Below are 11,086 nucleotides of genomic sequence, written 5' to 3'. Positions count from 1 at the left end.
CCCCCCCGTGAGCAGTATTATGGGAAACCAGAGAAGGGATAGCTCCCATCTTGATGTTGTATACAATACAAACACCTCTCCAACATCCCAGCTGTCATTGTTTTCTATAGCAGCGCTGCACCGCGATACATAATAAGCAGTGTTTTTGCTTTTGTTTTATTTCTCCCCAGAATTCATTCATGCTCCTGGCACTGTGGTGCCTGCTCCTTCTGCTCCGCTGGGAGATTGTTGGATGGATTGAACACTCCACCTTGCCTCTTTCCTCCATTTTAAACACCCAATTTATTTCTTTCATGAGATGGATCTTGTAGATTGACTCATTTTCACAGTCGGGAGGCTCACTGTAGGCCTGAAATGAAATGAACTCCCAAATCAATTTCAAATGGGAACGACGAGCGAGCGCTCCCCTGCATAGCTGGAATTGGATTTGTTATTGAAAATGAAATGAAGTGTTTTGTTTTTTGTTGAGGGTTTTTTTCGGTGTTTTTTTCCCTTTTCACTCTTTATTGCAGATTACAGCTTTGTTCTTTTGCCTGCTGTGATTTCCTCCGACTTACGCTGCGATCTGGGTTAATTTCAGCAGCTTTTCTTTTTATGTCAGAAATTCCATAAAAGTGTCACTCCGAAAGGTGGTGGTAATTTCTACACGGTGATTTATTGTTTTTAAATGGGGTGCCTTTTCCCCACCTTAGTCACTAGGAGTTAAGCAGCCATGAAATTGCCTGAATAATAGTGTTTAAATCCAATCTTAGTTTGTCCCGTCTGCTTTCTCGCACACAATTCAATCATCTGTGCCCTCGACGATTTTTTTCTTTGTCCATCTGCGTCAAGTTTTCCTTCACAGTTTAGGCTGCAGGCTTTTGCATAGATTAGGTCCAAGTTTACGAAGGCATAAAGTGGAACGGCATTTCACAGGCAGGACGTGGTGATACTTGAGTAATTATGTTGGCAAATTGCTTAGGTACTCCTTATTAGATGAGGCTTCTGCTTCTGCTAAGGTGTGCTCCAATAACCAAGATTCCTTTTGATCACATTTTTAAAAAGCAAAAATTAAAAAAAGGTATGCTTATTTGTCAGAGTTTCCTATATCAGGATCATCCTGCATTTAGTGCTAGCTACTGTTTTTATAGATTTTGTACTACTTTGAAATTAGACCCTTTGCTTTTTCCTGTTTCTTCTTTTCCCAGAATGAACTAATTGTGAGTTGAACTGAGCCTAAGTTTAAAAAAAATCCTGGAGGTGTGTAATAAAACCGGTTTGAGATTTTAAGAGGGAAAAAGAAGAAAAAAGAAAGACACAAGGGGCTCATTTTCTGAGCTAATCACTGTTTCTGTCTTCTGCTTTCTTCTCAGGGGAGCCGTCCTCCATGATTTCTCGGTACCCCTCTCCTGCAGAGTTGGATGCTTTTGCGCAGAAAACTGCCAACAGCCCACTGTCCATCAAAATCTTCCCGTCGGATGTGCGGGTGCCGCAACACAAACAGCTCAGCAAAACAGTAAACGGCTTGGACACCACTGGTCAACGCTACAGCCCCTATTCGCATCCGTACTCGGGAGGCTACCAAGGCTTGTTGGCCATTGTCAAAGCCTCTGTGGTGGTCAAAGGTGTGGTGAAAACCTCAGAGGGCAGAAGGACTAAACATGTAAACAGCCAGGCTTCTGTGGCACCATATAATAATCCTTTGAATAATGTCTACACCGTCAGAAACGGGCATAAAGCCTATCGCGTAAACTCATGCAAGCCGCCCGATGCACCGATCGAGACACTTTGTTCTAGCGTTGGAATAGCCTCTGGAGATCAGAGCCTGCCCCCCCAGTCTGAGCTGGCAGAGGTTCAAAGCTTGATGAGGCAGATGAGCAGAGTTCCTCACAGCCAGGCGCCGCAGCTGGGGGGAGAGGCCCGAGCCAGCCCCTCGCTGCAGGCCGTGGCTGCGGTGGCGCATTCAGACTCAGACTTTGTCCTGGGAGTGCCTCCCCAGAGCAGTCTGGCTTTCGCGGGAGCGGTGCTACCGACACAGAGCGCAGACAGAGCCAAAGCTGGATACTTGGACAAAGGAGACTACACTGTGTGGCAGCACAAAGCTCAAATGCAACAGCAGCAGCCCTATCAGCAGGGAGCAGTGAGGATGTACGGTGTGAGTAGCAGTGCTCAGGGCCACAGAGCAGCAGAGGCTGGGGTTGGCCTTTCTCCTGAAACTTGCCTCCCTTTGGCCCGCTCCTCACAGCTGCCGTATAGGCCGCATCCTGGAAGAGTGGGCGTCGGGCAGGAGCGAGTCAGCGCCAGCGTACAGGGGGAGGTGTCTGTCGGACAGTACTTCGCTCCTCTGTGGGACAGCGTCGTGGCTACCCCTAACAGTGACTGTTATCCCTATCAGGTGCTGACAACGGGTACATGTGCAGCCAGGCCTAGAGATGTGGGTCTCTCCCATCCTCATCCCCATCTTCACAACCACCACAACCCACAACATCACCAGGCACAGCTTCACCCTCCTCTTCCTCTTCCCCCTCCCCCTCCTCATACCCAGGCCTACAGCACAGACCAAAACCTCTGTTGTGGGCTGTCTAGTTCTAGCCTGTGCCACGCTGCAGTGCTTAGCAGCAGCCTGCAGTCTCTGGAGTGCCTCATCAGTGAGATCCACCCTCCCTGCATCAAAGAGCGCATGCTGGGCCGTGGGTACGAAGCCATGGGGATGCCTCCGCTCATGGAGCACCAACAGCAAGCCCACATCCAGCTCCCCGTCTACAGATAAGACGGCAGGACAGGGAAGCGACACATCTTTTATAGACCGCAGAGGTGTCTGTGAGCGAGAGACATGCCTTTTTGTTTGTGCATGTACTTTATTTGTAGAAGGCTTTGTCTCACAAGCCTGGAAAAGAAAAAAAGGTAAAATGATAATCATGACTTTAAAATACAGGTTTATTCTATGGACTTTCCACGTTGTATTTTTATATCTTTAAATGGCCATTGGACATGATTACTGTCGTTCACGTGATGCCGAGCACTTATTTGCATTTTTACATTACAAAATCATCGGTAACCTTCTGAAAACTTTTACTTGAATCCGGTTAATGATCTCTGGTAAGCCTTTTTGTGAATATACTGTATTTGTTTTATGGGGTTTTTTCTTATTAGTTATTTGAGAGCAAGAATTCTCCTCAAAAATCACTTTTAACCAATCTTCTTGGTTGTCTGTTGATTTCTTGTGGATTTGTGTTTTGGTTTCCTTCTCCTGGCTTTCCTTTATCGGACATACGCACTGCCCCAGCTTTCTCAGTACGATGCAACTCTCCTAGATGCTGCATGGGGAAATACTTTCACCATTCAAATGTGAATATATATACATCTAACCAACATACTTTTTTGTTACAGTCACAGAGAAACTTGTGTAATTTAAACACCTATACTGATTTAACCTAGTCACGCTCAGCTCGGCTTTTAAGGACTGTTGCATATCCAAATCAACACTGTGGCATTCAGGCCAAGCAAGATATGCCCTTGGTTGTATTTTTTTAAACTGTTTTTGAATTTCAGAAGCTTGTGTGAACATTTTTCCTTGAATGACATAAAGTCCCGACACTGTTCTCACGACGCCGTGTGTATAACGGAAGTGCTACGTAGAGGAGCAGGCCGCCTGAATCATTTACAGTGTCTTCTTTGTAGGGCTATATTATCTGCGATGGTTTGAGATGTGTGACTGAGTAGTTCTTTGTGTGTCTGCACTGGTTCTGTAATCCAATTTATTTATGTCCCCACCCCCCTCTCCCTTGATTTATATGGCAAACTGTCTCTCTTATAAAGTGCAATTATTATATATGAATATGTGAGCGCTCTCCATGAATTATGTTGATGAAATAACTACATTTTGCAATGTACGACCCTAATCCCTCACCCTTTTTTGCTTCTTCTTAATAAGGATTGTCAAGTAAATTAAATTTTCTAAACCCAGCGAGTACTGTCTTATTACCTATTAATAGCCATTATCTGGCAAACTTGCAGTCTTTATTATATTCACGAATGATAAAGCAGTTGTAGGAAGACAAGATTTTTTTTCTGGCTTTATTGCAAAGGGATTTAAAGCTTAAGCACAAGGCGAGTCGCTCTCTTATTTTTTTTTAACCTCGTTCCATTAAGATCCATCTTTTCACCCAAAGATTTCAGTTTTATTATATGATGCAAGTCAATCCTTAGCTGGAAAAGATTGGACTGGCTCCTTTATAAATGATGCAAGCCGAAAGCGCTAATTTTGTTATCACTGAATGATGTTAGTCCAGATGGATGGCTCATGCTTGAGGCAGAAGCCAATGAATACTTCAAAATACGTAAGTGAAAATGTGCAGGCCTGTTCCTGCAGATATTACATTTTGATATGAAAAATACATGCTTCCTTGAAGACATATTCACGTGAATATTGTTGTTCACATTATTGAGAAATGGGCTGGCCGTTCCCCCAGCTATTGAATTGCTAATGTCCGATGATGTGCCTGCCTGCGCTCCTTATTTTGGTTCATTTGTCCTCCTAAATTGGACGCTTCTAGCTGCGATCCAGACACGAAATGCACAGCCACTTTAAGCAGGCCATTATAAAACAAATAACCTAGATGGTGTGAATAATGACATTAGGCGCCCTGTTAGGAATAAAACTGCAGTATTCAAATGATGACCTCATTGCGCATAACAAATATGTCAGCGGTAAAAGGTCAGTGGCTTTGTCATTGAATCGCTGTCATAAATTATTTCCGGTCTTTAGTCTGTTGTGTCCTGTCTTTACTTGGAGCTTTTCCGTCCTATCAGGCAGTGCTGCTGATAAACCGACAGGATTACAGACGTGCTTCTCTCGCTCGGAGACGATTAACTCAGGCTGGGCTCCTCTGGGAGAGGAACCAGAGCCACTCTGGCCTCTGGGAAACACTTCAGATAAGTTAGACTAAGGAGAGGAAGAGGATGGTTGATTTGGAGGATTAGGATGCACGAGGAAGTGAATCCTCTCTGATTTACTTCTGTATAAAAAAAATAAATAAACTGACTAAAAGTCAACTTTAAAGCCACTAAGAGCTCTTTCACAAAGCCGTTTTCCCAAACTACGGCTTTATTTATTACATGCAGCATTTAACCATTTTTTAATCAGTTTTGCTTGCTGTAGTTGTACACAGCCACGCTCAAGAAGGAGATGGGGGAAAGCAAGCAGATATCGCCACCTAGTGTAAGATTCGTGAACTGAATTTAATTTTGAGTCAGTTTTAAGAAATATGATCACAGATGATTCTTCTAAAACAAACACCATATAAAGTATTCAGTTAGAAAACACGCCTCTGATCAAGTCAACGTACACATGAACATGACTTGGCTGTATGACATAATGAAAAACAGCTTCAGACAAAAAAAAAAAGAAGTTTTAAAGCAGTTGAAACGTAATTAGAACTACAGGTTCACACAACAGGTAACACAACAATGCAAACAAAGCTTACACATGTCACACCCTACTGCTGAACAATAACAGCACAAACTCCAAGCCCTTAGAGGGATTTAAAAAGAAAAAAAAAAAATCTTCTACTAGCTTTTCTTTACAGTTGAACTTATAGATGAGAATATATATATTTAATATTCTATTATATTTAATATTTTCAAAACATTCGTTCAGTGACACCAAGGCACTCTGAAATCCCTAAATTTACAAACCTAATAATACGGGATGGTAAAACATATAATTTCCCAGGCTCATGGATGGAGGTGGAGAACATTTGAATGTAAGACATGGACGGGAACTAAAGTTAAAGGTGAAGAAGTCTGTTAAAGCAGTAACCCACCCAAAAATTTAAATAAAAAGGCTGCAGTAGTAAGTTGAAATAAAATAACAACAACAAACAAAAAAAAGACTTTAAACTGCATTTTATTAAGGCATCATCTTGAGAGCAAATTCACAGTGCTAGTAATGATTACTGCATCATCAAAGTAATAAATACCACCCAAGAAGGGACACACAAAAAAAAAACAAAAAAAAAACAGTCCTAATAAAAACAACTGGACGTCTGCGAAACCTGAGAGTGATGCAGGATACTCCTGCGCGTCCGGTCCAGCCATGTGCCGGGACATCAAACGGTGTAGTCCAGCTCGGCATTTAGATTTGTGTACATCTCGTAGATGGCATCTATAGTGGCTGTGTAATTAACCAGGAACTGACGCATGTTTGCCAGACAGTCCTCCTCTTTCACTTCCTCTCCTTTCGACAGAGCCTTCAGAAAGTTTGATCTGTAGGGAGCTGCAAGTAACGCAGCCTATGAAACAAAAACGAAAAAAGATGGAGAAGCTGGTTTTACTGAAAGGTTAAATGGATTTTAATGAAAACTATGAAGATGGGTGTATGTATGCAACATTATATAGCATGTAATGAAAGTGCTTTGCTGTGGATTGTCTTTTGATGTAATCTATTAACCCAGGACCAAAAGCCTTATCAGCTCAGGAGACAATATTGATAAGATTATGTTGGCACAAATGCCATTATCGAGCCTGCTTATGAGTCTCATTGTTTATCCTTTATTGATCCCTAATCAATTTTCTGTGTAGAAGAATAGACCCATGCACCCATTTTATCTGGGGGGCTGCAAGTAAGGTGACCACAGTGTAACAACAACTTGTGGGGCAAAGAGTGTTTGTGTGGGACACATTACACACATTTTGACATTGCCAAACTAAATAAACACTCAAAGGTTTGTAGGTTACGGGTTTGGCAACAGCTGTATTTTATTTGAATGCCACTTTCTTAACTACCTTGCAAAGTACATGCAATAAAAAGCCAAAGGAGGTTAGAGGAAGTGGAAAGTTGATCTAATATTTGTATACTTCTGTGTTCCCTGTACTTCTACTGTATCACCTATACCAGGGGTGTCAAACATAAGGCATGGAGGTCAGAAATTACCTAAAGTTGTTTTTTTTGGGTTTTTTTTAATTGCAGTGCAAAGTCCAATTCACCACCTGTCAGTGCTTTTTTTAAAATTATGCATTTATTTCTTTCAGTGTACGCCCCAAAAGCTTTGCAGATGGATTTTTCAATTCTTTATCATTTAAAAAACTGAGGCATTTTGTTAAAACATACGTACGATCCCACCCAGTTTAGAGACCGCTTGTGAACAAGGGCACATTACACGGCTTTGGAAATGTAAATGAGGGCGTGGATTTTAAACTTTAACTCAGTTTGACAGATTTTTCTAATGATAAAGACCTCTACCATGGCCATTCATGTTATGCAAAAGTAATTAAGTAATAGATACAATGAAATGACAGAAGGTTACACTATCTACTATGGAAATGTATGATTTTACTGTGGGTCTACAATAAAAACAAAACAAGGTAATTTTCTGTCGATTCTCAGGTTTATAATTACAGAGCAGTCTGGGCAATGAGCTAACTGAACTTTTTCTGTAATTCTACACTTTTATTTATTAAAATTTGAGCCCAGGGTGTCATGCTGACAGACGTCTGTCATGTACTACAGCAGCAATTCTCCATCACGTAGAAAAATTGAGACTTCCTATTGAAATTGTTCTTCTTTTCCCTCATATCAAAACATCTCATGGATTAAGCATGTAAATCACAAAGGGCTGTACGTGGCCCACAATGTAGACTGAATTTGACATCCCTTCTTATACCAATAAGTTAAAAATGTTACATGAGACTTCAGCCATATTCTCATAGTTGCTAACATCCTCTGTTAGATGTAGTTTCCCCAACTGCATTTCCTTTTTTTGTGGTAGGTTCCATCACCTCCACAGCTTAACTGCAATTTTTCCCTCTTGGATGTCGTGCTGGCGACAAGATTTGGGACACTTGCAAAATGTGGGACTACAACATAGCGATGGGCTCAAGAGACAAAAATGCTGTGCAGCCTCATAAGGTGAGGCACCTAAGGTTACAACGCTTCAAAGTGAAACGCAGTTGTAATGAATCTGAAAGCATTTTTATGCAGTGTAGAGAAAAACACGCCAGCATGAGGCGATTGCAGTGGACTGCACAATCTGAAACCAGTTCTCGATTCTTATCAAGTCTGGGTGCGGTTGGGGTGGTCTGTGTTGTGTCACAACAAGAAACAATGAATTTCTTCCACATGTTACTCACATTAAAAATCTTTTGAACAATCCAGCCGTGGTATCGCTTCAGTGCCTGCTCATAGGCTTTTGTGATATTAACCCGAATGAGGTTGGGGTTGTTCTCATCTCTGTCCCCGTCTGCCAAACTCTGGAGCAGAATCTGGATGAAACGGAGACCCCTGCAGGAGAAACGGAGTACATAAAGGCTTTCATTTCACTAGACGAAAGTTGAACAGACAGCATGACACAACTTTGAGTTCAGGAGGTCCTTACCTCTTCAGCCACATCAGAGCTAACGTTGCTCCAATTTTAGGCCACTCTGCTCCATGAGCCTCTCGCTCTGCCACCACAATGTCCTCCAGGGTGGTGTACTTTGCGGGATTAGTGACATATACCGCTCTAATTTTCTGAAAATGCACATTTGAGTTCAGTTTGCATGTCGGAGCTGAACCTATCTCTAATTTAAATCGCTTACAGTAACACAAATAGATATGCCCGCCTGCATCTTACCGTTATATTGCCGTTAATGTCTGATTTGATGATTGAAAACACTTTTGATCCTAAGCAGTCTGGAAAAGAAACGAGACATTTGAGAGCAGGGCCAATAAAATATGAATGAGTTGACATGTCCCCGGCTCAGAGGAGGGGATGAATGCCAATCAGCTGTTTACAAAGAGAGAGCTAAAAAAAAAAAAAAAAATGCCGTGAATGCACAGTTTCAGTTAAGTCACAATGAGGGCAATGTGTGCTCTGTTCACAGAGTCAACAAAGAGTTTCTCTATAGGCCAAACGGCCGCAGCTGGTTGACATGGTCCCCGTGACCCGACACCTCAATTTCTGAAGTGAAATAACCACGTCCCGACGTGAAAACCAAGCTCAGGTGGTCAGACGACGTAAAATTAAAAAAAAAAAAATCAGCAAAGTACGAAGGCTGACACCGTAGCGACGCGAGGGAACTCGCAAAGTCACCTTACGTGTTTTTGTATGACTTCAGATGGAGTTGCACTCACCAAAAAACGCAGGGATATGAGAGACGGTGTCCAGGAATGTCTTCGTGTCGATCGCCTTGTCAGGGGGCAGTTCACAGAACTGATTTTCCATTAAAAGCGACATGATCCTTCCTTATGAGCTTGGCGAATAGAGAAGAGCAACGGCAGCGAGCAGCTCTCGGCTGAGAAAAACCCGGAACTATGTTCTTATGATGGGTGGGGAAGCGCAACCGGCCACTTTCGCTCTTCACCAACAGGTGGGAAATAATTCACGAGCCTGGTGAAAACACGCGGTATGTCCACAACACACACACAAATAAGACGAGGAGAAAAGATGAGGTATGAATGACTTTATTATACCTAAGGCAGGGATTGATTTGAACCACAGATAGGGCAGGCTCCAAGTTACAGGGAGTTAAATGACGGTTTTGACTCCAGGGTGGAAGTAACTGAATACGTGCATTATAACATTATAAAGTCAGTAGTTTATGTGCTTTTAAAAAAAATGGCAGTCTAAAAAGTATTTATATGCTACTTAAATTGCTTTGCGTTACATTTTGTTCACAGAGGTACTATGGCTGGTTTTTAGGAGATGAATGGCAGTGGTATTTATTTTCTAAAAGACAGCCTTCTTAGGTTTGCTGTAACCACCTTTACATAATGCTCTACTACCAGACCAGGTAAGATCAGACCATGCTATTCAGTAAAACCTAGCCTTCCTTTAAGACAAAGGTGTAAAACATAGGGTACAGAGGCCAGACCAGCCCACCAAAGGGTCCAATTGAGTCCAGGAAGGCAAAAAAATTCTAACTTTTAACAGTATTTTTTATACGTTTTAAAGCTTTATTTCTAACACTGATATCATTCGTGGCCTGCCAAGCTACACTAAGTAATACGAAAACTTTTTTTTATTTTTTTTAAATATTTAGTATCCCATTAAATAACAGTTTAATGGAATAACATTCCCCACTTTTACAGTCCTTACTAAAACTGGCACATTTTCTGGAAATGAGTCTGGATAATGAGCCGTCAGTGCTTCTTTAATTATGCATTTATTTCTTAAAGTGTAAGACCAGAGAACAGTTTTGCTGATGGGTTTCAGTTCTTTATAATGTAGAAAAACGGACACGTACTGTTAAAAAAAACAAAACAAAACAAAACAAAAACCCAGTATGCAGACCTTTACAAATAGTTTAATATTCTGTCAAAAACACACCTAAGAAGACTTAAGCAACTAACCAGAAGTGAACAGTATACTCATGTGCACTGAAGACGTTTTAAGGATACTTCTAAATGTCTTTTTAATCCTCACCCAGCCACCTAAGAAAGCAGTTTTAGATAGAAATGAACGTGCATGTTCATACTGCTGTGGTTACAGTTAAATAGGCGCTTTAGATTTTCTTTAACGCATTCTAACAGGTAGTCCTCTTTAAGGAAATTGAGCAGTGATAAATTAATCTGTTTTTTTCTTTATCTAGCACCAATTACATTACACTTTAAATTGCACAGTAAGGACCCTGCAATAAGAGCACAACCCTGCCGTCCACTTGTCATGCAGCGTATTCCAGTTTTCCTTCCACCCCTGGTTCAAACACATCTGGCTCACAGTGAGTGTCACATTAGACCCGTGTTCTACAACAACTATTCTAGAACTGAGGGTACAATTACATTATCATTGGCTCTAAGCCGTAGGCGGTACATACTCGACCACATGAAGCATCTAAAATACTGGAGTTAAAACACCACACTAAAATAAACAGACCACAGGTTTCCTATAACTAACTGCCGGCTGAGACGTCCCAGACCTCAGAACAAAAACGTTAGCCTGCGCCGAGCATCGTGTTAAACCAAAGCTTATGAAAATAAACATTGATATTTTCTTAGAGGTATGACATACAGTTTATAAATAGAATAGCATTTGGATTATTCTGATAAAGAATTACATGGATACATACATCTCACATATTTGCATAACGCTAGTAAAATTGATTCAAAATGGATTTCACACAGGCCACT

At 41.5% G+C, this 11,086-nt stretch overlaps 2 protein-coding genes across 5 annotated transcripts in view; one reads left to right on the top strand and one right to left on the bottom strand.

Moving 5' to 3' along the window:
• The window catches only part of LOC102290231 (protein FAM222A), a 32,311-nt gene extending 28,366 nt beyond the window's left edge, over positions 1-3,945 (top strand). For all 4 annotated transcript variants that reach the window (XM_005934708.3, XM_005934707.3, XM_005934706.2 and 1 more), the window contains exon 3: positions 1,353-3,945. In XM_005934708.3, the coding sequence (XP_005934770.1) occupies positions 1,353-2,749 (1,397 nt within the window). In that variant the 3' untranslated portion in view covers positions 2,750-3,945. The remainder of the gene's footprint in view (positions 1-1,352) is intronic.
• Positions 3,946-4,115: 170 nt separating this feature from the next.
• LOC102289222 (glycolipid transfer protein) lies at positions 4,116-11,080 on the bottom strand. Its single transcript, XM_005934701.3, has 5 exons — positions 9,092-11,080; positions 8,592-8,650; positions 8,355-8,488; positions 8,110-8,260; positions 4,116-6,272 (listed from the first exon to the last, which is right to left on the bottom strand). The coding sequence occupies exons 1-5, from the start codon at positions 9,192-9,194 to the stop codon at positions 6,090-6,092; spliced, it is 630 nt and encodes a 209-aa protein (XP_005934763.1). The 5' UTR covers positions 9,195-11,080; the 3' UTR covers positions 4,116-6,089.
• Between the last annotated feature and the right edge of the window lie 6 nt (positions 11,081-11,086).

Source organism: Haplochromis burtoni, unplaced genomic scaffold (genome assembly GCF_018398535.1).
Source record: "Haplochromis burtoni strain Fernald_Lab_line unplaced genomic scaffold, NCSU_Asbu1 Contig_182, whole genome shotgun sequence".
Lineage (NCBI taxonomy): Eukaryota > Metazoa > Chordata > Actinopteri > Cichliformes > Cichlidae > Haplochromis > Haplochromis burtoni.
This window is presented reverse-complemented; position numbering and strand designations above follow the sequence as displayed.

What these genes read in the sequence shown, in the direction of transcription:
- LOC102289222 (XM_005934701.3), bottom strand. Translation starts at nt 9,194, where the DNA reads ATGTCGCTTTTAATGGAAAATCAGTTCTGTGAACTGCCCCCTGACAAG. An exon ending in TCATATCCCTGCGTTTTTTG is followed by an intron (nt 8,651 to 9,091) that starts GTGAGTGCAACT and finishes TTTCTTTTCCAG; the next exon opens with ACTGCTTAGGATCAAAAGTG. An exon ending in GCTCTGATGTGGCTGAAGAG is followed by an intron (nt 8,261 to 8,354) that starts GTAAGGACCTCC and finishes TTTCTCCTGCAG; the next exon opens with GGGTCTCCGTTTCATCCAGA.